General features: G+C 32.6%; 3 protein-coding genes and 1 long non-coding RNA gene across 4 annotated transcripts; 2 read left to right on the forward strand and 2 right to left on the reverse strand.

Moving 5' to 3' along the window:
• Positions 1–262: 262 nt before the first annotated feature.
• Positions 263–14,766, reverse strand: LOC144854295 (uncharacterized). The gene is made up of 21 exons (XM_078712232.1): positions 14,639–14,766; positions 14,123–14,153; positions 12,980–13,129; positions 12,613–12,783; positions 11,778–11,939; positions 11,203–11,370; positions 10,824–10,994; positions 9,853–10,022; positions 9,284–9,340; positions 9,063–9,152; positions 8,527–8,712; positions 8,033–8,129; positions 7,632–7,906; positions 7,370–7,538; positions 7,055–7,165; positions 6,718–6,881; positions 6,003–6,110; positions 5,181–5,292; positions 3,069–3,165; positions 1,989–2,088; positions 263–904 (listed from the first exon to the last, which is right to left on the reverse strand). Exons 1-21 carry the CDS (start codon positions 14,672–14,674, stop codon positions 815–817), a joined length of 2,715 nt encoding a protein of 904 aa, XP_078568358.1. The 5' UTR covers positions 14,675–14,766; the 3' UTR covers positions 263–814.
• LOC144854357 (uncharacterized) lies at positions 4,020–6,722 on the forward strand. The gene is made up of 3 exons (XR_013614576.1): positions 4,020–4,104; positions 4,632–4,729; positions 5,770–6,722. It is a non-coding gene; the product is annotated as an uncharacterized LOC144854357 (long non-coding RNA).
• Positions 14,767–16,034: 1,268 nt separating the features above from the next.
• Positions 16,035–20,617, reverse strand: LOC144854331 (annexin A13-like). Its single transcript, XM_078712276.1, has 11 exons — positions 20,580–20,617; positions 19,481–19,525; positions 18,958–19,128; positions 18,641–18,754; positions 18,381–18,471; positions 17,989–18,068; positions 17,721–17,789; positions 17,377–17,478; positions 17,138–17,213; positions 16,902–17,014; positions 16,035–16,476 (listed from the first exon to the last, which is right to left on the reverse strand). Exons 1-11 carry the CDS (start codon positions 20,595–20,597, stop codon positions 16,339–16,341), a joined length of 1,017 nt encoding a protein of 338 aa, XP_078568402.1. The 5' UTR covers positions 20,598–20,617; the 3' UTR covers positions 16,035–16,338.
• A 1,498-nt stretch (positions 20,618–22,115) lies between these two features.
• Positions 22,116–27,612, forward strand: LOC144854333 (annexin A13-like). The gene is made up of 12 exons (XM_078712280.1): positions 22,116–22,173; positions 24,053–24,128; positions 24,703–24,797; positions 25,054–25,167; positions 25,456–25,512; positions 25,727–25,760; positions 26,070–26,149; positions 26,384–26,452; positions 26,548–26,649; positions 26,821–26,896; positions 27,209–27,321; positions 27,432–27,612. The coding sequence occupies exons 1-12, from the start codon at positions 22,162–22,164 to the stop codon at positions 27,561–27,563; spliced, it is 960 nt and encodes a 319-aa protein (XP_078568406.1). The 5' UTR covers positions 22,116–22,161; the 3' UTR covers positions 27,564–27,612.
• Positions 27,613–27,912: the final 300 nt, after the last annotated feature.

Genomic DNA, 27,912 nt, shown 5'->3' on the forward strand with positions numbered 1-27,912 from the left:
GTGTAAAACGGAGTTATTCTACATAACGACTAGTACCGGTAATATTTCATTTTGAGTATATTTAAAGAAATTTCCTTTTTTCAAACTTAGTGATTTTGATAAAACTTTGTGTAGAAACAGAAGATTGGTTATATCATTCTAGGCCTACATTGAGTACATGATAATAGATGTTTGAGAGTAGTTAAATAACTTTAACAAAATAAATATCCAACACTTAAAAGTGTTTTCGTTGCTTTGAATATTTAAACAGGGTTTAAATATTGTAAATAGGTAAAATACATAAGCCTAACTGTATACTCAAAATAAGATCAAACAGTCATTGTAAGTATAGATACAATATCAATGTACAGATACACATTTTATATTTACTTTATCAGCTCCAAAATATTTCTAATAATAACATTCTTTAAAATATACAATGTATTTCTTATTTTTAGTGAGTTAATGTAATTGCTTACTGTACGGTGAACCAGACATTATTGACTAGCAACAATTAATATCTATAAATAAATGAACACGTTTCACGTTATATACTTATTTTATTGCTAAAAACAATACGAATTTCAAGCTAATTTAAAGCATCTATGTATAATCGTCGATGATTACGTTAGTTAATCCAAGTTGTTATCATAACTATTAGTTTCTGAGTTCAATGTTTTAGAATTGTTTAGATATAGACCGACATAAACAGTTCCGCTACTTATTACAGTCATATTTTCTGATAGTTACCAGTTTGACCTTTAACTTAGTTTGAACAAGTTAGCAATATCACAGGATTGTTTGTTCACATGTTTGTTTGTTTCTTATGTTGACTCTAACAAGGAATTGAACCAGGAGTATGAGGGCGCATGTCGTCCATATCAACACACAGTTTTGAATTGAACTCGTTCACCTTGATGTGCTCCTGAAAAGAGAAAAGAAAAGAAAGATCGTACATGAATGCTTTTCTGGTCTATTTCAAACAGAATACCCAGATTCAAGTCAGGTTGTGGTACAACTAGTTTTTACTCTTGCAGATTTCCTTATCGTTATAGTGTACCCCTTACCATTTAAAAAAATAGTGGTGGAAAATAGTGATCAAACTTACAATCATTTGTATAACTTGAATAACATCATTGAATAACTAAAGTGTTTATTGTTAGATGATAGTAAGACTTTTCTTGAAAGAAAAGCTGTAAATTGACTTATACAAAAAATGAATAGTAGATAGAACTTCGCTTTAGATATATTGTGAAAAAACCTTTTTTTTTATTTTAAAAGTTCAAGAAAAACAAAGCAAGGAAGTACGTCATATGATGTTAACTAAAGAAAATAAAACCTAGTGGGAATTGATGTAGATTAGTATAACAAGAGACAGGCTTAACATAGGAAACAAGCCGTCTGTCCATCTTTATGTTTTGACCAAACAGGATATGGAAGGCTTAACACCTGTAGAAGAAAAACTTAATTTTTGTTGATTTCGTCTTCTAGAACTGTCTTTTACCCTTATGGATATGATTTTAAGAATGCAGCATAGGAAGTGCTGGAAATTGAACCAATCCTGGTATACCACTGGGTTGCTGAAGAACGTCAAAAACACAATAGGCCTACTTTATACTAGTTTGATTAACAACATTACGTTTGCCTTTCAAACAGTTCAAATTGTTTTTTTGTTATTTACTGAGGATGAATATTAACTATGGACAAAACGTTAATTCTTTATTTATCTTGATGTTAAATCATAACTGTATTATTTGATTGAATTATGAAAGTCGTCAACTTTAGTTTTTTGATCAATAGGTGTTGATGTAACGTTTGCGGTGCACCCCGTATTAGTTCTGAAAAGAACTGTTGAGTTTCTCGACGTTTCGATCAATATGCTTTGATCTTCCTGACGCCAGAACTAATATACGTGGTGTACCACAAACTTTATATCAACAGACCTTCAAACAATATAGATCAATAGTTATATACATTCTTTTCTTGATTGTGTTACTAAAAATACTTACAATGCCTTCAACATTCATTTTCCAAATAGTCGATGCCAACGCCTTCAATGGAGGTCTCTTACTTGGTACATCGTTCCAACAATATTTCATCAAGTTATACCTTTGAAATAAAATCATAGATTACTCGTGTATAACCAAGTAAGAGTCATTAAAGATTGTAATTTATAGACATTGGAATTATTTAAATTACAAACATTTCATTACATTTTATGCACTGAAAAATAAGATGGTGGTTAGACCTTTAATGTAAAAATAACTCGTGGGAAATTCAGAATAAATGAACGATATTTAACCAAAATAATCCTCTTGATTGACAGTTAAAATATTACAATAAGAAGGAACAGAAACTAAAAGCACATGTTACGTGCTAACAGAAAACATATCCCATACGACAGACTTTCTGCGTGCGCATGTTTCAAAATGGGTACTCTGTTTCAGATGCGCATGCTCAGTCATTGTGACTAACATGGGACATTTTCAGTTCTATTGTTAAGTGACATTTAGCACGTGCGTTTTAGTCTAGTGAGAATTGGATGTGACAGCAACAGCTGCAAACTCAACGGGAAGGGTAAGCCTAAATGTTCACAAGGTTGATGAAATTACTACAAACTCCTACCGTTAGCCCCTTCCTTCTAAAAAACACACAACACTTCATCATACGTTGTTATTAATCATGGATCAGAAACTAGCATACAAATAATTCCCGCGAATTTATATTTAGGCCTATTTGAACGTCAAGGGCATAGTAGTATTATAGACGTTTTATTTTGGTAATTTCTGAGTCACTATGCCGCAGCTGTACAAAGATGTTGTTATATCATTAGGCGACTAAATATAACTTGGTATACGAAATCATAGCTGTACAAGCATACATGTCAAATCATTGAGTTGAACAAATATCGTTATGAATACAAAGACAATTCGATGAAAAAGAAAGTAACTGTGAAGAAGAAAAGTTCAACAAGCATTGTAATGATCAAATAAGCGTCTTGTGGAACTTTATACATTACGCAGACTGTTAAACGTTAAATTAAGTTAATTTAAGTGTTTCTTTATTAATTCGAACGCATTAATACTTACAGATCTTTTGTGATATGAGCTGGATGAGGCATACGGTATCCGACTTTGATTCGGGTTTTGATATCCTTCTCAGACATAGTTGGATAAGGTGTAGAGCCTTTAAACAGAATAACATTAAAATGTACAAATATTGTAAACTAGAAAAAGAACAGCTAACAGTTTGTACTTTATCATGTGGAAATAATTTCATTAAATTAAGTTTACCATTGTTTTAAAACATGATTAAATTAAAGATAAATTTTAAATTTAAGAATGTACAGCACAGTTATGTTACAAAGAAAGAACACAATAATGGCAGGTGTAGACAAATCAAATATTCCTCCTTTATTGTTCTTGTACGTCTATTTTATAAATTAAAAAAAACAAAAGCATTATGTTTCTACGATTACTCTACATCATTATATTGAATGTGAAAGTTCTATCCGCTTTGTCTATGTGTTGTCACTTCTGAATACTTCGTGACTTTTGTTTGAAATTGCATAGAAATAACACCTGTGACAGGTGTTCGCTTCTGAGATTCAGACGACAGATATGCTTCAAGTTTGGTTCTTATTCACACGACCTGGTAATATTTCTGATACTATCAGTATATATAATCGATAAGACTATACCATTAATTTTGAATTGTTCAATAGCCAATGTTTTTTCAGTAAAGTCAATACTCAATACTGAGTTGTTAACAATACAAAACGATACCGACTATAACACTTTTTATTGTATAATTGATTTATTCATTTCAATTGACTGAATTTATAATATCATGACACATTAATATAAGAACACATTATTATTATTAATATAATTTGATTAAGAGAAAAAAAGAGTTTATTTTAGAAAACTCGTAAGTAAGCGGATGATGCCTTAGAAATATCACTGTTATGTGTAGGCTATTACAAACAGTTCCATGATTTTTTATTTAGTTTTTAAGCGGATTTAATTTTTTGATAAAATAAATTTTGTGTGAAGTGAACGAGCCCACGCTATTCCACGGCCGGCAGGAGAGACACGTTCGACAATCAACTCAACGTTTAGTCGGGTAAGTTACACCAGCATTGTTCAATGTTGTGCTTATTTCTGATATATAACATTTAACCCAACACCTTCCTAATCCCTATTTAATGTTTAACACTTTAATAAGATGCATGTACTGTTGGATTAAAGAATCGTAATGTAGGCCTACTGGGGATTAGAAACGTTCCAAGTTACACCGGCACTTCGCCGTAGTTCAATTTTGTGCATACCGTATTTATACATTTAACTCTCCCCTGGATATACAATATTCCGAAACGCTTGTGTAATGTATAACGCTTTATAATAATGTACTGTTTTATTAGATTAAAAAAATTACCCGCTTCCGATGGTTTATGTATTTAACAATGAGATAAAGAATCACGTACTGTAGGCCTATTATTAGTACTATTATAGGTAAATGTCAGTAGCCCCACCTGCACCCAAATCAAAGTACGCAACTCTATTATAGTGGAAGTTACTAGTACTTCGCCATAGCGAATTGTGTGCATATTTCTGATATAAAAATAGTAGGCCTACTCTTCTTTCCTTAAGGTGCAACACTTTATAATAACGTTCATGCAGTATAGTACAGCAGACCTGGGCTCAGACAGACACATTCATCATTGTATCCAAATGCACTTTCAATTGGGGTAAGTTATACTGGCATTTCGTCATTATATTTCAATTTTGTGCATATTTTTAAAACAGAAATAACCTCATTAATGTATAACACTTTATAATAATATTCATGTACAACAAAAGTATAAAATATATAATTAAAAATATTATAATTATGTGACTACATGTTTAAAGCTATCAGTGTCCCTGTATCAGTATTTGAAGAAAATGTTAGGTGTTTCATCATATTTCTAAATTATGTTTTTGTAAGATAAAAAATTGATTATATTCTACTCTTATATAATAAGATAGGGAAGAGGTACTCTCGTTGGGCATCGTCATATCCACGTCCCCCACTCGCATTGTGAAAGTAGTAAATATACTATATTGACTCTGTTACAACAACTTTAGGGCTACAACCTTATAATAGCAAAGGAAAGTAAACGTCTGCTTTGGCATCACGTGTAAACAAACAGTACATACCAAAGTTAACAATCTCCCAAAGAAGAACACCAAACGACCAAGAATCACTGTGTTCGTTTTGTACGCTTGCGCAGATGGATTCTGGACTCATCCATCTCAAGCCAAGACGTCCCTAAAAAAACAAAACATTGATGAACTGAGTTTTTCTTAATACATGTTATATCATATGACTCGTATATCCTGCTCCTTTATTTAATAATGGCAGTTTAATCCAATTGGGCATAGCTAAACCCCTTATATCCTTCTCAAAATACACATGGGCTTTTGGTTTTTTTTAACTCTAACACAAAGTAAAATGTATGATTGTACAATATCGATTTCCATTAGAAGTATTGTCACAGTTTTTGATACTTCGATTGATACTATATCTACGTAATCACATTCGTCACTATTACGTAATCACATTCGTCACTATTACATAATCACATTCGTCACTATTACATAATCACATTCGTCACTATTACACAATCACATTCGTCACTATTACACAATCACATTCGTCACTATTACATAATCACATTCAAGTGATTCACATGTTATTGCGTATGTGGGTATGTTAGACATAACGTCACATGTTTATACTTCTCAGAATTGTCTGAAAATATATTGGCAGAGGCAACGTTCTTTCTTCGTTTCAAGAGAGCTTTGGAAAGTCGTTTACTTTAATTTCTCTCTCGATCTTGACAGAAACGCATAAACAATAATACTACAATATACGTATCACTGATTACATGAACTGCATATGGAACGCGTAGTGGGTATAAACACAAAATTACAACTGATTGGAAATGTTTGAAAAGTTTGGGACAACGAATTACTTACTTCTGCTACATTCTCGACAACGTTGCGTACACGGGCAACATTCGACACTTTACAAACCAGTCTGTCTCCCAACAAGATATTTTGGCTGGACAGTTCACCGTGGGACACCTGAAACAAAGTGTTTTTGTAACTAATATTTAGCCAAATATGTAACAAAGCAGTAATTAATAATCAGCTATTCAATCGTGATGAGAATAATCAAATCAAATATAAGATTAGGTAACGATGTATTGAAAACGATGAAACTTTTCTAGTTATCAAAACAACTAAAATCAAATATCATAATTATATATGGTTATATGGTGTATAAAATAAAGTAGAAATATTTAATCCATTTATGCTAATAGTAGGTAATATTAAAGATGTATTGTCCCAATGAAAAAATAATTCCTAAATATTTTTGTTGAATATGCCATTTTAATTTCACCAAATATTGGATCGAAAAGAAAATGTATTTTTTTTCGGATGAATTAGTTTGTCAATTTATAAGTTTTTTTCTACGGAAGTGATTAACTTGATTAAAACTATCTGATTTAATAAATCTTTATTTTTCATGTTTTTTGGGGGACAATACATCTGTAAGTTTAATGTGCTACTTAATTATGTTTGGTTTTCTTTATTCACTTTTGGAACTACTAACATACACTGACGCCAGTAATTGCGCCAATGTTGCGCATGCGCGAGTGAATTAGATTAAATTATGTGGCTATTGTACCTTGTGTTTATGAAGGAACGCCATTCCTTTGGCAATCTGCACTGCGAAGTTCATCAGATTTTTGGATACAGGTGGCTTAGCTCCTGGTGTGTGTGGTCGGTTACGTCTTAAAAAGCTCTGTAGTTCACCGTTGGGAGCGTACTCCAATACCATGTACAACGGATCTGTCAATCAAGTTAACATTTTAGGAACATTTTTCATTTTAACATCAAAGTACTAACAGTATAAATTATTTAGTTTCTTCGGTTATCTTATTTGAAACATTAAAATATTAGCTTAGCTTTACTTTTTAAAATGTTATACTTTTATACACTACATTTGTATAACTTGAACTTACCAAGAATCGTGCAACAACCAAGCAGAGATATGACATTTGTATGGGTATCGAGTTTTTTAAGTACGTCCAATTGTTTCAGGAACGCGTTTCGTGTGGCTGCCGACGCTTGTGCTACAAGATAAAACGTTTTAAAAACCCTAATATAGAATCATAAAACAATCCCCAATAGGGGAATCTGTAAGGTACACTTGAACAAAAAATTTCACAATTAGGTGACATCGAAAAAAAAAGCTACATTCATACTCGTTCAATAAGTAAATGTATATTTTTGTAATTATATTGCGTAGAACTGGAATTAACCATCTGTAGACTTACGGTCAAGTTCCTTGATTACCACCAACGAGGCTCCTTGACTGCTAAGAAGATCCCACGCCTTTGCTTTCATCACAAGTCCAAAGCTCCCAGTAGCCAATGTCGTAATCATCTCAATACTCTCTCGTGGAACCTCCCAAAAGTTTTCAACAATTTCATCTACTTCTTCCTCCTAAATAGAGATGTACAAGAAGATGTTATAGTAAATCAGAAATCTGTTCTTCATTCGAATAAAAGTAAAACAGCAGTAGAAGAGAAATATTACCCTGCTCATCGGTGCGTTTGAGTCCTTTGTAGAAGTCTTTCCGCCGCCCATCGCTTCATCGAGAGTGATACCTTGCCCTTTAAGTTGTGGATGAGTCGTAACTGGAACCTTAAGAGTATTCGAGTTTGTGTTGACTTGAAGAGATGGCAAGACGCCGGCTGGTTTGAGACCTTTTGTGCTCATGGCTGCGTCCAAAGATGGTAGACCTCGTGGTGAAATTGGTGGTAGACGGTTGGTACCTACAGCTTCTGGGCCTAAGCTTGGTAACTTCTTTCCTACAATGAGAAAGCCATTTGGAACGGAAATTGGAAAAGTTTGTTTTATTTCAACAAACAATAAATCAATTGCTTAATCGTTTACATTTTGGACTATTAGATATTAATGATGATTTGGGTTCTTACCACCTGGTGTGATCCCAAGTACAGCTTCAAGTGACGTCATACCTGCCACAGAATCATTTGGCTTTACAGACCCAATTTCCCGCAACTGTTGATCAATCTAGAAAACATAAATCGATATAGAAATTTGTAAAAGTATTCTAAAGCTTCCTGTTTTTTTTATACTTAATATATACTACTCGCGTGTCACACGAATATTGCTCACGTGTCACACAAACAAATTGTTATTGATACTGTACTGTGTTAATCAAAGTAGTCAGTGGTTTTTCAAACTAGTTCAGTTTTAAATGAATTGAGTCTTTTTTAGTGGACCAGGTCAATATTTTGTCAATTTTTGTTCTATCTATATTATATGGATGAACTTGTGGCCAGGAAAGTTCAGTTAACTAGGTGAATAATATAATAGAATAATAATAAAATAGAAAAATAATAATCACGTTATTTAATAAAAATGATAATCACTTAAAACAAGTGTAACAAAGACATGAGCATCCCACCTGTTTGAGGCCTTTCACCATCATCGGGGTGTCAGCTCTAGAATCTAAGGTAACTTGTCGGGACTCTGGACGGTGAAAAGTAGCTGTCTCCGGCCTAGAGAGTACACTGTCTGATCTTAACAGCGAACTCTGTGGTCTCCCAATATCGTCGAATTCTTCGTTGAATTGAAATACAGTGTCGATAAACTGCGAGATTGAAAGGTTACGATACATTACGATTCATATTGATATTATTTACAAAAACTGCAACAAACAAGTGTGAAATAGGACATCAATGTCAATGCAAATGTACGAAAGTATTTTTTTTGTTTTGTGTTGTTGTTTTTTTTTTTTTGGGAGGGGGCAGGGGTGGGGTGTTGGTAAGATTCAGTCAAAGTTTTGTCCATTCTTCATGACAAACAATTGAACATCTTCATTTTGGTGGCATATCATTGTAATACGGTCATGAATATTATCATTCATTCGGTAGTAACAAATTACATTTCATTTTAATACATTTAAACTTTTTTTAAAACAGTTTTGATGAATATTCTTACAGTTGTTGGTCTCTTCTTCTCATCTGTTTTTTTCAGTTTCGCTTTTAGATTTTGACGACGTAATTTAGCAGCGGCGCTACGCTTCCCAACCTTAAACAAAAAAAAACAGTTTGTAATTATAGTCGTCGTTTAAAATGATTTGGAAATTTCAAATGTTATGCTTTCATATGGAAAAGATAAAAGCAAACACAAACTGATATCTATTTTATCTCATAACGTACCGGTATAACACTCATCTCGGCAGCCTCCTTGTATAAAGGTGTCTTCTCTCGCTCATCCTAATTAAAAACCCAAATGACAAAAAATTAATTAGATCACTTATTGATTATCAATCAATACTATTGATACCTTCATTATATTTCTTCCATTTAGAAGAAAACTTTATTGTTGAAGGCTACTGCTCCACTGGCTCTAGCCTTTGCCATTTTTATGATGCATATGGTGTGTAGTGCATACACAGTTAAATAATTCAAATAAATACTTTTCTCTTAAGCTTAGTTCCCACTAGAACGTAACGCAACGTCGTAAACGCAACGTTTTTGCGAGTTGACTAATGACAAGCGACAGTTAGAATAATCCATTGCTTGTGATTGGTCAACTCATTTCGTCCTTGTGTGGGAACCAAGCATTACTAAAGGTTTTTTTTAAATAGCTCCTCGGTGGTATCTATTTATACCATATAGCCATAACTTCCCATGATACTATCACATTCATAACATATGAGATGCTGTATTACAGAATTTGCTGTGTTATTATCAGGAGATACAGCACGTAGAATCCGATGCCTTACCACTGCCTTGTCTCGCATTTTCTTTAGCTGAGTTCGACGGATGGTGAGAATGATTAGTAAGATTAATGTTAGACCTCCTAGAACTCCGAAAATGATCGAAAGTATCAAAGCATAGTCGACGTCTCTGTCACTACTCTTTGGTTTATATTTCTTTCTGTGAACCAGTGGTTCTATTGAATAAAAATGGATAAATTTTAAATAGTTATTTTAAATTTTAATATTAGGACATTTTCAAAATATTTTTCATTTAGGACTTGATGTTATAATCAAATGAATTATGTCAAATAATGTTGATCGTATTTATTTATTCATTTTTTTTATACGCATCGAACAACGAGCACAAACTTGCCAATTACAGGATGAGTTTTATAATTTATTGTGCGTATAAACTGTCTCATTTGAGGCTTAGGGAGTGGAGTTAAAAGAGTCGTGAGTTACAACCCTGGCACTAGGTCAGCTTAACCACCAAGCTACAGCTCCACTACACAATACACACATTCCTTTCCATTTATGATGTAAAGCAGTTTTAATGTGCCTCTTTTGTATCGCGCTGATACAAAATGACATTCATGCATACTGTTTTTTCTCAAAGGTACTTTAACTTGTTTCGTTTTGGAATTATTGCTTCCTGATGCGTATACACCAGTACAATGTCTTTGTCTTATTACACCTGTCGAGTCATTTACTCACAAAATAAACGACATAATAAACAATAATTATATTTGTAAAACAATGGCATTCTAATCGCAAAGATGAAAGTGAAAATTTGTGCAGTAATTACCCATAGTAAATTACATTTGGTTTTTGTTTTGTACTTAATGTCGATTCAATCTTTAAAATAAGCAAACTTACTTGGACATTTGTCTATGTAACATGTGCGCATTTAAAGCTCTGTCTACACTATCAAACTATTTTAGTTATATACCCAAATATGGTAGTGATATGACATCATCTTCAATAAGCAAACTTACTTGGACATTTGTTTATGTAACATGTGCGTTCAGACATGTAGGAGTCACTTGACGGACATGGTGCTCCACCGTTTCTTGGCCATGGACTGTCGCATTCACGATACCTCGTCTCAATACCGTATGAACAGGACTTGGAACAATCGGACCACTCGTTCCAGGCTCCCCAGGCACCTATATGAAATTATGTCATAATTAACATACTTAATACTGCTTAGTACTTAGTAATACTGCTTCCCTTTCAATGAAAGCAGTATTAAGTTCGTTATTTAAGATATATAAGATAACCAATTATTTGATAAATTAATCAAACATTATTCTTCAAATTATTATATAGATTATATCTGGTGTATAAATTATTAAACAAAAATCAATAATTTACCGTCTTGTATGCAGTCATATGAACTACAATTGCCATATTCTTCTACACTCGGGCCAATGCAATCCGCTCCGCCACGTAACGGCTGGGGATTGTCACAATATCGAACCTTTCTACCACGACAACTTGCATCACAGTTTTGCGCATACCACTCGGTCCACTGGCCATCAACTGTAGACAAAACATTTATGAAGACAACATGGGTCAGAAGAAATAAATACTTTGATATAACAAATAACGAGTTTCTCTTTCCTCACACATCCCTTCCCTCAAAATAGACCAAAAGAAATAAGAAAAGACCATGCTCCGTAAATATTGTTCTGAGTTAGTAGTTCACGTGCCGCAATGTTAAGCTTGGTTCCCACTAGGACGTAACGCGACGACGTAAGCGCGACGTAAGCAATTTAACCAATCACAAGCGATGGAGTATCCGAATATTCGCTTGTGATTGGTCAACTCGCTTGTGAGAGCTTTCAATGTACAACGGCGGTCCACTCCCTAATCACTGTGTTTTTCTCAACACTGATTTTAATTAATTAAATTTAAAAATAGATAATTTCAGTTAAAAACAAACATACGTGGGCAATCCAGAATACTACACTGTAGCTCTTGAACACCATCGCCATCACATTCTGCTCCACCATATTCAGGTTCTGGGTCGTCGCAAGATCTATACCGAAATTGTAAACAATCGGTGTTACAGCTTGTCCATTGAGTCCACGACGACCAATCACCATCAACTAGAATAAAGACAAAACGAGTACAGAAGTGTTTACAAATACAGTTATTGATCATCATTTTCTGTTCGAAAAAATGAAAACAAACTTGCATAGAGCAGAGGCCCCTGGTGTAGGGATGCTAAGTGGCCCTTCACGCTGGTGGCCCTCCTGCTCAGGGGCCCCTGGGTTTAGTAAGTGAGGTGCGCTCATAATCGTTACGCCACTGACATAAATACAGTACTCAGCTCACGTTCACTGATCATTGCAGGGAACATAAAAGCATGACGATGAATAATATATCAAACTGAGTGGAATATCGCATCAATTTAAAATTAGTGGAAACAAATCGTTATCATTATCATTATAACTTAGGTACTGAACATTTGGATTGTACATTATATAATTTCAACATAATATTTATAAAATGTACATACAATCGTATACTCATATAATCGTGACAATTGCAGAAGAAGAGTATACATATTTTCTACAACTCTTATGGCTGTTGGCTGATAGAGAACCATACTCATATCTGATATGTCTATAATGTGACACAACTACAATTGTATACCACATACATTATACAGCATTCAGTCAGTATTTCCCCAACAGAGTTGTACATCCATGCGAACGATTTAAATATACCGCATTTAAAACTTATTTACGATGGTTCTCAGAGACTTCTGTAACTTACTTGGACACTCTTGTAAGTTGCACTCTTGCACTTCAGCTTCATGGCCTTCACATTCTGCACCACCATTAGCTGGTGCAGGATCTGAGCAACTTCGTGTCCTCGTCTTGTTTCCACCTTCACAGGATGCACTACATGGTGACCAGTTTGTGAAACCCGTCCAGCTTCCATTAACTGAAAGATATTACAGCAAACCATTTACAAACTATTTAAGCCTACATTATTAGTTAATTAACAATGAATCAAACAAGAAGACAATACGATGTATAGATCTACTATCAGGATGGGAAATTCCATGTCAGTTTGAGTCTAGGCCTAATAACTTGAATATAGATGGTCTTCATCAAGCTTATAGTATATTAACATTAACCTGGACAGCCTTGGGTGTTACAAACTCTAGTTTGAGATTCGTCTCCGACACAATCAGTTCCACCACATTCCCGGATTCGTATAGTTACACCACCAGGAGCACATGACGCTGTACAGGGCAACCAGTCTCCCCATTCCAACCATTGATCAGCTGTCGATACAAAAACATACAAATATTAACCATATGCGTTATAATTATATAATTTATTACTGTGTTAATAATTATTTTGTACGGTATATTAGGCACAAAATAATTATTAACTAGTTTAACTTTAAGCTTAATTCGAATAACAATAACTCAAATGAATATAGTACTGACCGTTCGTGGGCGACCCATGCTGTTTTTGTTTGTTTTTTTACATAATTGTGAATTGTGATTATATGTTACGTAAAAAAAAAGTAAAAAGTAAATTTATTACTTATTTCACATTCACTTTATAGTGATTTTACATAACCTTGTAAACAGACAGAAACCAACAATGGTAGTGATATGCTTAAATGGTAGTGATATGACATCATCATGTCCATATATGGGTACATCACATTTTTTGTCATATAAAGTTTGATAGTCTAGACAGAGCTTTAGCCACCAGAACTTGGCTGTTATCTTATGTTAAGGGAAAGTGAACGATTGGTATTTCTCAACACGTCAAATCAATAAAGTCATAAATATTAGTTCAAGAAATTTTAATATGACATATTTATAATCAATACGAGTAGTGTAACGTTCATAATTTGTATCTATTTTTGAATATGTAACTTATTTTGTTTAAAATACATAGGCATTTGTAATGACAATAACAACTATAAAATGGAATATTCGAATATTTAAGACACAAAAAGCTATATTCTATTATAATAAGCAGAGTAAATATTATAAAGTTCAGGTCTCCCTCACATTTTTGAGACACGGGTTTTAGTTGTCTTTAGTAGTTTGGTCTCTAATTAGAATCTCTCAAATTTAAGACCGGCACCAGAATTGGTCTTTAAATTACACTTTTAGAGGTGTTTTGTGAATATAAAATTGTTTATATTTATCTCAATAATTTACAACGTGATTACCCTGGATTTGGAAAACCAACCAAACCAATATGTGAAGGAAACAACTTTAATATGTATACGTTGTTTTATTATTAAAACTTACCCATGGAATGAGGAACTCCTACCAAACCAATCTGTAGAAAGAAATAACATGAGGATGACTAACTAAGACAGCGGCGAATACACAAGGGTAGTATCCTCTACGCCACCCCTCATCAGCTATTGTTGCCTATAATTATAGTTTTTCTATTGTATTATAATAATTATAATCCAGTTGTGAAAAACTTTACAAACTCGGAAAACATTCTTCATTCATATAATATTACTTGTTTTGTGTAAACTACTATACTATTCAAATCCGTTTGTTGTTGACAAAAGCACAATTAAGTACATGTAGAAAATCAAATTGTCTTATAATAATAATTTTACACGTAACTTTTGGACAAATAAAATAAACTATGATATATGAATATGAAAATGTATCCAATAATATTCTTCATATGTACGTTAAATATATTTATTATTATTATTAATATTTCTAAAAAGAGGTAAAAGCAAGCAAACCTATGTTATTAGGCATGCCTTCCAATTATTATCAGGACTAAGTGATTGAACTTACCAATGAAACAAGCAACAATATCTGTTTAATTTCCATTTTGATAAAATCCGAAAAGAAAGGAAAACAAAATGTCACTTTTGGTTGAAATATCCAACTCTTTCACATCAACTTTTAGCTTTATAATTCGTAAAAAAATGTAGATTGTTGTTTCCTCAGCAGTTGTGCTATATGCGCTACGTTTCTTAATAATAATCGTCTTACCACCAGATGTTCTTTTCTCACCAAAATCAATTGTTGTCATATGAATAAACAATTATTATACAGTCAATATAATTTGCATAATTTCTATAAACTTTATAATACTTAATGACGTTGTTGCTATTTATTTATGATGCTGATCAATATCTATTTATCGACATTTTCAATTATTGTTTTTTTCCTATGCATTAAATAGCGACACCAATGTTGAATATTGAACTATGTTTAATTGGGTTTGCTAACTCAATTTTGTGTATTTTTTCTTCAATTCTGTATTTCTTTTGTTTTTTCATTAATCACCAGCCAAACCCCGATTAATTGATGTCTTCTTCTTCTTCCACTGCAGAACATATCCTTCTTCATACGTAAAATATCAATAAACAAAAATTGGTATATAATATATACATCAGATTGTCATAGAAATTGCAGGGGGATTCGTTTTCACGGCCTATCTGAAATTGTCAACCTCCTCTGTGAAATTATGACCCCACTCTATTTTAAGAAGTTCTGAATCGATATTCATCATTATTTTTTCATAAACAAAGAGTTCAACACTACGTGAAATATCAATAAAACAATTGGTATATATATCAGAATATCATAGAAATTTGAGGGGGGATTCGTTTTCACGGCCTATCTAAAACTTCCAACCTCCCCTGTGAAATAATGACCCCTCTGTTTTAAGAAGTTCTGAATCGATATTCTACACCTCACTATGTCGGTGAACACTAACTCAAATTTGAGCAGGCGACGGCAGCCATGTATATGGCCTTGTTACATAAAGTTTTTATATTTCCTCAGGTCATTTCTCGATTTCATTCTGGGTTTGTTTTTTTCCTTTTCGCTATCCTTGGTTGCCAACCCGTAGCCCTGCTAGTCCATTGTCATGGAGTCTTGCAACGTGCCAACTCGGACATTTCCACTTGTTTTTAGCAATTGCTAGAAACAGATCTCTCTTTATGTGCGCAATGTATCTTGTCCATTATTATTACAAGTGATTCATTTCAACATAAAAAAATAAATACAAGTTTACTAACAGCAATGCGGTATCTATTTATTTTAATTGTTTAAATTATTTAGATTCGCAAAAAGTCATAGATTTTTTTTCTCTCAGCCATAGAAAAGAGTTTGTTTTGTTATTTCCGGTCATGACAATAGTTACTATTAATTGTTAATTGTTTCCATACATTATTAACATTACATAGACGGTAACAACTTCAAAGGTGCAGGGTTTTTAACATAATTATAATATTTTTAATATTAATAATTAAAATAATTGGATACCGTATTATGCTTAAAGAAAGAACTTAAAGAATGCAAAACGGAATTTAAAAACAAAGTTAGGTTACACATTGATTTTGAATAGTAATAGCTAAGGCCTACATTGTATTTTCAGTTCAGCTAAATATGTTGTTGCTATAAGCCTACTTATTACACCAAAATAATTACGTATACAACTACACACAATTGGAATTGAAGTTATTGACATAAATTAACGTCAATTACTCGTCGTCTGCATCTCCCTTTATCAAGGCAATCAACATCTTTTTGTAGTCACCACTCGTGTCTTCTTCTACAAAGGTTGCCAGGCCCTTTTCGTATTTAATAATGAATGCTGCCTTTATTCTTTTCAAATCAATCTACAACAAATACGAATCAGTATTGTTTAAAACGTTAGTGAGTTAAGAATAGCACTAATTATGCATCTATCTCAAAAGAAAAGAATGAGGTACAAAGAATTTCATTTCTAGTCGCGACTCTACAGCTCACTGTGTCGGTCGATTGGTCGGTTGGTCGGTCGGTCGGTAAACACTAACTTGAGCACGCGACTGCAGCCATATATATGGCCATGTTTGAGACACCATCTAGATTGAACCTTTCACCAATTTAATTCTGGAAAGAATAGCCATCTCACACTCAAGGTATTTGTTTCGAGTATGTCTTTCCAAAGTCACTTGCATAAACGACTGATATTCGTACAATGAAATGCATTGAATACCTACGGCTATTAGAATGTTAAAAGATGGCGCTTGAAGTTTCTATTATTTTAGTACATTTAACCTACCTCTGATCTTGAAATAATCACTCTGATAAGTTGTTCATCATCAGTGGCTGGTCCATGGACGGCGTCGTATGCACGCTCAGCAAAGAATTCTCCTACGCTACGTGCTCGAGAAACTGAAAGATAAATGTACATAAATATACATATAAGTGTATAAACATTTGAAAAACAACACTGCTTTCTAGTTTAACAGAGCATTTACATCGTTTAAATCTGCATTTTATTCAACAGTAACTCACCAATAGCTAAGTATCCGTCTTGTAGGAGACCGGATGTTTCATCACGAATTGAGTCTTCGATGTCACAGCCAGCTATCTATTAAAAGAAACACAAAAAACAGACATCATTAGTTCAGAATATATAAATGCCCTGCAATGCCCAGCAACAACTCTTCTATTCTGACTCTGACATCTAATTCCAATCTGACATCACCATTGTATAGTTTTGTAGTTCTGTTTTATCATTAGTTTCTCCTTACCTCAGTGTATTTCTCAAAAATAAATTTAAGTTGATCGAAGTTTCTGGTTGCTAGGATTTTATTAAAACAGCTTTCATCAGTTCCCCATCGATCTTCACCTGCCTACAGAAAAAAAAAGTGTTTATCTTTTTTTATTGAATAAGCAACTTTTTCAAAATGCCAGGGAAGAATTTTCACTCTTCCCCGGTTCAATTTGTTAAAGTGAAATTGAATGAACTACAGTATACATTTTTAAATAAAATACGTTAAAATTAGAAAGATCTTAAGATATATTATATGTATCTGTATTCTTTTTTTGATGATAAATATTATTTTACTTTATAAAATTACTATTTTAGTCTTACATCAAATAACTCTTGGGCGTCTTCGGTGGCAGCATCTTCATCAACTTCATCACTTTCATCTCGGCCAGCCTATATCAAATATATTACAATCCGATATTAATATTATTTGTGAGTCAGACACGTCGAAGAGAGAAAAAGTATAGACAATGCCAATCCATTCATGTCATCTTAGATTTGATTGGTTGGTGTGGTTTAAAAAACACCCTTTAAAACCACTTTGTAAAACATGTGATTTTCATTTAGAAATGGTATATTATTGAGGACTTACGTTGGCAATTGAGACCATCAAGTATTTGAAATGACCAGATGTTTCATTTTCTAAATCTTCGCAAAGATCACGTTCAAACACTGTGAAGATGAGGTAATAACAAAGTTCATGTCTAGGCCTACAATGTGTAAGTACATATAATTTTACAATTACTACTGTTAGCTACTGTGCTACAAAAACGTACAGTCTAATATGCCAACATTTACTGTATATCTGAATTGAACATTTCCATTTTCTAGCTTTAAGTATGTAAAAATAAAGAATATAAAAGACAATTTCTTCAAGCCAAACAAACTGTGTGAAGTTCATCTTTGATAAACGTTTGTTTTTCACTATGGACTATGTCAATAAGTCGTCGTTGTCTCTGTACCTTATATACCCTAAGCACTTACATTCAGTATATGCCTCTTTGATGCCCTCAATCTCCTGATTCAATCGAGTGCACATTATTTCAATAACTGTCTTTTCGTCAGTTCCTACGCCCTATGAAGAAAGTAGTTAATATTCTTAACGATTAAAGGTAAAAGATAAAATTACAATTAAATTAAATTGAAATTGAGAATACATATCCGGTAACCATTTTAAGTATACGAATGTTATGTTTGCCACTAAAAGTAAAAAACTAAATCATAGTAGCATAATAGGTAAGTACCTTCATGGCTTTACGAAGTGTTTTTGCGTCGTAAACTGGAGGTGTATCCAATAGTCCCACCACAACATCCTCAAAATTTCCGCGAAGTTCTTCCTTCAACTCTTCTTCCAAGTCCTGAAAATGAATTTGAAAGAACAAAGAACACGATGAAACAATGGCTATCAATTCGGAGAGTTTTGTTCCTTATTCGTTTTAAATGATATTTAGGAAGGGATTTCTCAAGTTATCCACGAGAAACACTGATACTACAGATTTAAATTGCCAACTATGGAACGCCGATCCATAGCCAAGAAAAAGTGTCTTCAATCTTGTTTTACCTTTCCATAGCATGATGTGAAGGTGTGCTTGATGTCCTGTCTTTGTTCGTTGGTACGATTGGCCAGAACTTCCGTGATCTCATCCTCGTCTGTTCCAATACCGCGCATTGCTCCCTTCAAAGTTTCGCAATCCGCCTCGGCATCGAAGTCAGCCCATGCGCAAATCGTACCCTGATATTTAACAAAAATAGTGCGTTGAAAAAGTCAAACAAATTTAATAAGACCATACAAATATTAACTTAAGCTTAGATATTAATTCAAATAATAAATTATTCTATTTCGGCTCTTTGTTTTTGGTTTAAGCTGAAATGTTGTATGTTCTCCTTATGAATGTTGCAATGTTGTATGTAGTTAAATTGTTTAATAATTACTTATTATTTTACTTAATACAGTTAATATATGATAACTATATATTTTGACACTGTAAGCGTATTAACATAATACATGCATAAGTGGGTACACGAACGTCGTGCATATCTTAACAATCATCATCAATTTATTGACAAACAAAATCAACACTTACAAATAACTCCATGGCACCTCTAGCCAGACGGTATTTTGCTAAGTACTGGAAAATAAAATACGAAGAATTGTAATAAATTATATTACAATTATATTTTAATTACAATATAACCAAAGTGTCTCATTAAGAAATGAAATAATTTAGACATTAGCATAATTGGTCTTCTCCACTAAAATGTTAGAAAAAGTGTTGTTATATAGATTTGAAGAATTCTACGTTATCATAAATTAGCCATAGAAACGTTGATTAAAGCTAATGTAGGCGATTGAAACTAATATAAATTTTGTGGACCATAATTGAATGTCTAATATTATCGTAAATACACTTAAATCAAAAGACATTAATTTTATTCACAATGATTAATGTGGCAGTTTGTAGATCGTGTATCGTTTTGTTTTACTACGTTAGTCATAGTTTGATTCTACTCCAAAGTCCACAAAAATACTGATTGTAATCAGATGGTTCGAGTGCTTAAATTTAGTTAATGAGACTATACACATCAGGAGATTCAAACATTGGTTGACAAAAAAATTACAAACTTAAGTTAATTCTGTATTATTAAATAAATCAATATCCAGCAATACGTTGAAACTCTTAAGTGTAATTACTGTATGATGATTGGGCAGTTATAATATAAAATTACTCAATCGTAAAACAGAATATGAGCCCATGTGCTTATAGGTTTAAACACCAATTCAATCTGTTTAATTAATAGAATACTTATGTATGTACAGTACATATATATATATATTTATTTCAATTTAATTTGTCCATTATACGATTATCATTTATCTTCATACTAAAAATTAAGAAAAAGGCAAAATATTTCTATTTTCTATACAGTGGTCTTATAATAAACTACCATATTAAATTAACTTTACTTATATATCAATAAAAACATAACATAAAAATACTTTTACACGCAGAAATACTGCATCATTTTTTTAGGTTCATCAGACTGCTATAGATAATTAGAAATGCATTCTTAAACTTTTGAGACAAGGCAATGCTATTGTTTTTTAATACGAATTCGAATTTCGTTCATGGTAATATTATAAAACTTTTATTTTCTTTGAAAATAAATTGTAAATGTACTTACTTCAGCGACTTCAGCCATCTTTTTTACTTGTGTGTTGGTTGCAGGCAGCGAAAGAGAAAGAAAGCAAGGAGAGTGCGACTTCAGACAAGCCAAGCCCAGTGTCCAAGGTCCGATTTAAATTGTTATCATTTTACACGATTTTGGTTCTGATAGGCGGATAGAGTATACTTAACATTAATCATAAACCACAGGATATATTATAATAATACAAGCACTCTATTAGACTAACTGTTAAATAAACAAGTGGCTGATAATATTTTCTAACTTTAACCTAAAAGAAAAAAAATACACCGTGCACAGTGTGAAAGAGCTAATGAGCCTATACTGCTTTCTATTTTAAATTAATTCAACATGTTATTTCACATTAAATACATACAGATAATGAAATAGGGAAGCAATTTAAAATGTAATAATTATTTAAAGAGTATTAAGCTTTGTCTACACTATCAAACTAGTTTGACTCACAAAAAAGGTGATGTGCTTAAAGGTGATGTGCCCAAATAAATGGTAGTGCTATGCCCAAATATGGTAGTTATATGACATCATCATTTCCATATATAGGCACTTCACATTTTGTTGTCACAAAAAGTTTGATAGTGTAGACAAGGCTCTATACGCACAATATACACATTAAAGTATACATTATTTTACGCGGACGCAGATAGAGATGGGCAACTGCGCAAGAACATGGTAGATGGATTGTGTTCAAAATGCTGTTTGGTGATATTCATATAAAGCTATTTACTCTTCCCTGGTTTAAAGTGACATGTCTGAAACGTTCACTCAAGTATAATAATAGTATAGTTAGTTTGGCTTTCCATAAGGTGCCGTTTCGGTGAATTTGCAGAGTGAGAAGTTGTGGTGAGTGAGTTGTGATAATGTATTCTATATAGGCTATACCTGTACCAGGGAAGAAATACATTTAACTCTTCCCTGTCTGTACTATATAAATTACCATATAAGTGCTAAATACATATACCAGTTTTATTAAACAAACAAATATATAACTCAAGTGTGCATACTGGAACCATATATATATATAACCGCATAAACCACATGATGTTATTGTTCAGATAATTAATTTTTGATAACCATATTAATCTGTCTATGTTTGATATGTGACACGAGTACAAAAGTGCAATCAATAAATAATTATAATTATTATGCTTACTTAATAGCATGTTAAATATCAACATCACTATAAAACCCATCACTCATAATTAATTTATCGATTTAATTTATACTGGTATTAATATAGTTAAACACATTAATTATCTACTGTTTAAGTGTGTACAAAACACTATGTATGGTAACTTCCTTTTAAATATTCAGTTTTTATTTTATTTTATACTACGCGTGCGCAAAGGTAATTAATTATGGATTGAGACAGGTTCTGTGTTCATCTCTTTTAATAAATATCATACAATATCGATGTGACTTCCTGCATTGTATTAATTATTAACGATGTGTGTCGTAATATAAGTCAATATCTGCTGCTATATCTGCTAACGATCGATTGCTCACATCGTAGTTACATCCCTGCTTGGAAGTGGTACGTTCCAAGGGTCGAAGATCAATCATCATGGCTGCAGTTGTAAGTATATACTGCTAATTTTAACGTTAATTATGTTATTTTAAATAATATTAGATATTATACAGTGTATGTATTTTTTTATATAATTATTGTAATACTGTACGTGGGTGTGATGGTGAAAATGGTAACATCCAAAGCAATGGTTTAATAAGGTATGCGTTTTGTCGCGAATCTGTGCAACGCTCTATGCTATTTTGACCAGCTTTGACGCGATATAGACTTTGCCATTGTTAAAATATGGGGCATTTGTATACTGATACCTACATGATTTTAAGCTTGATAGAGTCGTAACAATAAGAGCCCACGGCAACAATTATTTACATTGTGTGTTACCACATGTGAGAAAACGTTTAAAGATTACAATTTTATTTTAATACACACCCAACAAGAAACAAGCAATTTATATTCCCGGTATGTTAATTACGGCAGCACTATTCTGTTTTTTTTAAATGTCAAACGATTACAGAAAATCGTTAAATTGTCGAAGCTTTGAGATAATTCCTTCGTAAGAGTTTTATGGCTTTATGAATGAACCATCAATAATTGTGTCAAATCTGTCCAAAAAAAAAATGTAAAATGTGCCTAAAATACATTACACATAATATAATAATATGATACAAATTTACATCGCGTTAAGGAACAGTAGAGAGACCGTATTATGCTAATGTATAATTGTTGACAGTATTAATTTAGTTAGAGTTATATCTGTCTTTTTGTGTGTGTGTGTTACTTACAGTAAGATTTGGGGGTGGGGATGGCTTCTAGGTGACCAGCAGACTCACTGAATCTGACTGGGTAATGATTCAGCTATGAGAACCCCAGGATGAATAGTGAGGGTAACTCCCTCCATATCCCAGCATATTTAACAACAGGCAGAATTGTCTACTACACTATGAATAACTCACAAGTTCAAGTTCAAGTTCAAAAAAAACATTTATTTGTTCAATAATGGCATATTTCAACAACGCATCAGCATACGCCATATCGTACGCATCGTATGAAAACATTCAGAGGCAATTATATTTTATTCAATCCATTCCATAAATGTGAATGATGGGAATGATTTCGGGGAATTAATATGTGTAATAATATATAGACTATAGGATTGACTATTTAATGTGCGTGCTTGACGTGCGAACTATGCCACAATGTGTGCGCTCGAATTACGAAAACAGATAGCCTACTTTGTGAACTCTTATCGTTCTTTAGGTCAACTCCATACTTTATCTGGGTAAGTCACGAGAACCTCATTCACATGTTATTTACCTACGTTAAATATTTATACAATTGAATAAATTCTGATATAAGTTGTTTTTGTGTTAAATAGTTTAACACCAAGTATGTGTAAAAAACGTTTATTCGTGTTTGATTATTGCATACACACTTTGTGGCGCTATAGACCTACTGATATGTAGATATATTTTATATAATTACTATACCTGTTAATAGTAAATAATACATACTGAAATATGGGGCGCCACACGCAGCAGAAACTACCACGTTGACAATTTACCATTAATTAAGCCATAAACAAACAATATACCAAGATATGGCTTCACAAAAGTTACAATTTATAATATTGTTTAAATAATACGTTTTAAGATCCGATTTAAGTAATGTCATAATTCGATCCTTAAATTCCACCATAATGAACCTGTGGCTAAATGATCGTGTAGCAAAAGTTTTCAATTTTACAAAGAGAACAAGCATCTTGTTTATGTTGAAGTGTAACTAACAGCAAATAGTTTAAGGGATATGTTTCGGTTCCGTTGTAAGATAAATCAAATTAAACTTAAATAGATTTATACAGATAGGCCTAGATGTTGTATTGTTTTAGTTAAATAAACTAAAATAAATATTAATTTTGTTCCGCTACAAGCCAACAATCCGTGCATACGCAAACTTTGACAAAGATAAAGATGTTCAAATCTTACGTAAGGCCATGAAAGGAATGGGTAAGTATTATATTTTTAAAGAAGTTCATTTAAATAATTCACCTCATCATCATATCAACGTTTCAAGTTATATCAATAATAAATATAATTAATTATTTCTTCGATACTGAGTTTATAACATTGTGTGTTAACCTATGTGATGTTTAAATGGCGAAATTTTCACTCATCTTTTGTTGAGAACAATTAAATCTAGAATTAAATAAACAAATTGGCTAAACGAAATCGTGTCGAAATATTTATAGGCTTTTCATTTTTTTTAATTCATATTTTGTTTTCGTTCTATGTATCACTTTCATTTTATATCATGATGTTCTGGTTTTATTTATTATGACAATTCTGTGATGTTCAGTGATTTTAACTGTGTGTAAAACTTGGAATTATTATGTTTAAAGTATGTTGGTACCTTAGAATTTCATCATTCAACGTAACGTAATGAATATAGATTGAGTTTATGTCACGTCATGATGTGTTTTTGTGATGATCAGCTTCGGCTGGATAGACCACCTTCCTAGAATATTGTTGAAATAAATAAATAAATAAATAAATAAAAATCACGTTAATTTTTTTTGGTCAGGAACCGATGAGAAGGCACTAGTTGATATCATTGCATACCGGAACAATGCTCAACGGCAGGAACTAAAGCTGCATTATAAAACGTGTTATGGCAGGGTAGGTTCAATCAATCAACATACATACATTAATATGTACATTCGTGTTTCGTTTAAGAAATGATCACGTCAGTGTGGTTGCCGGTGGCACGTATTGTAAGTCGGGTCAAGTTGCATGAGTTGAGTATATACACAAAAATGACCCTCTCTAAATGTGACTTTTGGTGACTTTCCATTTCCACAAATGTATACTTTATGACATCACTTGATTATGTGTACACTAAGTTATATTTATCATACTCAACGATTCATTTCAGGATCTTGTTGACGACATTAAGAGCGAATGCAGTGGCAATTTTGAAAAGGTGCTGTTAGCTTTGTTGGATCTTCCGCCATTGTTTGATGCCAAATGTCTTGGAGCGGCAATGAAAGTACGTATATGGACTCTCTAAAGCTTGGTTTGCTATTGGACGCAACGAAAATGAGTCAACCAATCATATTATGCATATATTAACTCTCTTACGATCCATCGCGTTGTGATTGGTCAAATTAATTGCGGCGCACTTACGATCTTTCTTTACTTCCAATTTGAAACCAAGCTTAACCAGGTGTTTTATCGGAATAAATTGAAAACATTTGCATAATTGTAAATGTACAATGAAAACATAGAAAGGTATGTTTATAAATAATTGTTTGTCATATTTTTATTTTATGTTTAGGGTGCTGGAACTAATGAAAATCTTTTGATTGAAATTTTGTGTACTCGAACCAGTGCGGTAATTATCAGCTTATTTTTCATTTAAACATACGGTACAATGGTCCTAATTATGTCATTAATTGTAAAATATTATGGTGAAAGGAAGCAGAGAAGTACACGCAATTGTCGTTTCCTCCTAAAAATACTAACAGAATCAGGCCTAAAAACAATTTAGATAACAGTGTAGATAATAAACATACATTATTTTAAGTTTTAAGTGGTTTTCTTTTCAGCAAATAAAAGCAATCAAAGTAGCGTATAAGGAAGGTAAGAATAAACCTATCGAAAATAATTTAAAGCAATAAAAACTCGCAATAATTGGTTATGGTTTTTAAGGTTAAAACACAATGTTACATTCGGTAAATGCCAACTCATATAGCGTCGTACGACTAAAAAACTACGCCCGACGCTATCATCTTCTCGGGATTCAACCGAGACAGCACCGATGAGTCGGGCCTCATCGTACGACGCTGTCTGAGTTAAATTAACGAAAAACATAAGGTCTATGAGTATCTTGAAACATTTAATATACTCATCTTTCCTTTGCAATCAGTTACCGAATGTTATTTTTCTTAGGTTTTGGTCGCAATCTTGAGGAAGATTTAAAAAGTGAGACAAAGGGTGATTTTGAGCGTCTACTGGTTGGCCTTTCTGCAGTAAGTTCAAACTAGAAATACATTTTTAATTTCATATTCACTTCAGGAGTAAATACAATTGTAAACAATTATTAAAAGATCGGTGTCTGGTAACAAAGTTTGATAAATTCGAGTTATCTGTATCTTCAATATAGGCCGAAATATTAAATAGCACGCCCTCTGTCGTGGTCTATGTATTTTGCTATTTTCTTTACTCAGTTTTTTAGCGCTTACATTATTTGTATGGTGTTTTAGGCCGGAAGAGATGACTCGGATAAAGTTGACCAAGAAAAGGTAGATTCGGATGCAAAAGCCCTTTATGAGGTATGTTGATAAATTTAGAGGATATTTGTATATTTACTAATTATTATGGTGCTGTATAATAGAGCCGACAAGTTGTTTTTTTTTTGCATTTACAGGCTGGTGAAGGTAAATTTGGAACGGATGAGTCTGAATTTCAGCGAGTATTACTGGGAAGAAGTTATGCACACGTGAGGGCGGTGTTTGATGCTTATGGAAATGTAGGATTCTTTCCTCCTGTGAATTTCATGTTTTGTTGTTTTTTACTGTTTCAAACTTAATTGTTTCACTTGTTTTACAGTGCGTCTGAGATTATTACATACATTAAATGTCACCATACTATGTTATTTATTTTAAGATGATTATCAATTTTTGCTATTTTATTTTTGTAGATTTCTAAGAAGTCTATTGAAGAAGCAATAAAAAGTGAAATGTCCGGTGACCTAGAGTATAGTTATCTTACCATCGGTTAGGATATTTTCTACTTATTTATTCGAATTGTATAACGTATAGACAATGTGAAGCCTATAAAACATTATGTTTACTATTAATTTCTGTTATTCCCACAAGAATACAAATAATTCAATAAATAACCTTTTTTATACACTTTAGTTTTATTTTTTAACATTGTAGAACGATGTTATTACTTTAAAACAGTGCTAAAATTTATAATATGATATGAATATCGTATTTTCTGAAACATAATTTCACTTTCACCTAAATACAAAATATACAATTTCTTTCAGATTTTAATTATATAACCGTGTTTTTCTTCTCTAGTAAAATGTGTTCGTAGCCCAAGTGAATATTACGCCGACATGCTTGCAAGTTCGATGAAAGGGATAGGCACAAATGAAGAGAAATTGATGCGCTGTTTGGTATCTCGTAGTGAGGTTAGTAAAATCAGTGCATTTTTGGGGGGTTGGAGGAGTTGACCATTTTGTCCTGCAACAAAACTTAATTACATACCTTCAAATGATTAATAAGGCGGGTGATATTTCAGGTTGATCTTGGAACAATTAAGGCAGTGTATGCAGCTAAGCATGGGAAGAGTCTTCGTGACACAATTAAGGGTGAAACGCGAGGAGATTTTGAAAACGCGTTACTTGCATTGATTAACGAACAGAAATCATGAACGCAAGCCAAAAGTTCTTGAGTTGCCCATCAGTACTTCAGGAATAGAGCTTATGAAATACATTAATGCAAGTAAAATGCCAGTATCTAGTTATATGTAATCGTCAGCGATATTTGAAAATTAATAGTTAATTGAATGAAATTAAAGAATTTAAATTCAAATAGAGCAATTGAGCGATAGATATTCGATTAAAGTATGTGTAAATAGGCAAACAAATGCAAAAGTATAAAGAAGTAGTACAGGCTAAAAAAAAGTATTGCTAATTTTATGCAAACGTATGGTACTTAAATTCGTAGAAACAGTTAAGTTACATGCACAAACTATATGATTAAAGCAGATCATAATAACG

This window comes from Antedon bifida, chromosome 10 (assembly GCF_963402885.1).
Source record: "Antedon bifida chromosome 10, ecAntBifi1.1, whole genome shotgun sequence".
NCBI lineage: Eukaryota > Metazoa > Echinodermata > Crinoidea > Comatulida > Antedonidae > Antedon > Antedon bifida.

Excerpts from the sequence above, each read along its gene's own strand:
- LOC144854295 (XM_078712232.1), bottom strand. The coding sequence starts at position 14,674 with ATGGAAATTAAACAGATATTGTTGCTTGTTTCATTG. Across the intron at positions 11,371-11,777 it reads TAGTATTCTGGATTGCCCAC|TTGATGGCCAGTGGACCGAG; the intron begins GTATGTTTGTTT and ends TTTTGTCTACAG. Across the intron at positions 9,341-9,852 it reads AAATGCGAGACAAGGCAGTG|GATGAGCGAGAGAAGACACC; the intron begins GTAAGGCATCGG and ends GTTTTTAATTAG.
- LOC144854331 (XM_078712276.1), bottom strand. Across the intron at positions 18,755-18,957 it reads TCACATCATGCTATGGAAAG|GACTTGGAAGAAGAGTTGAA; the intron begins GTAAAACAAGAT and ends ATTCATTTTCAG. Across the intron at positions 18,472-18,640 it reads CACTTCGTAAAGCCATGAAG|GGCGTAGGAACTGACGAAAA; the intron begins GTACTTACCTAT and ends CTTTCTTCATAG.
- LOC144854333 (XM_078712280.1), top strand. Across the intron at positions 26,150-26,383 it reads TACTGGTTGGCCTTTCTGCA|GCCGGAAGAGATGACTCGGA; the intron begins GTAAGTTCAAAC and ends ATGGTGTTTTAG. Across the intron at positions 26,897-27,208 it reads GTATAGTTATCTTACCATCG|TAAAATGTGTTCGTAGCCCA; the intron begins GTTAGGATATTT and ends TTTCTTCTCTAG.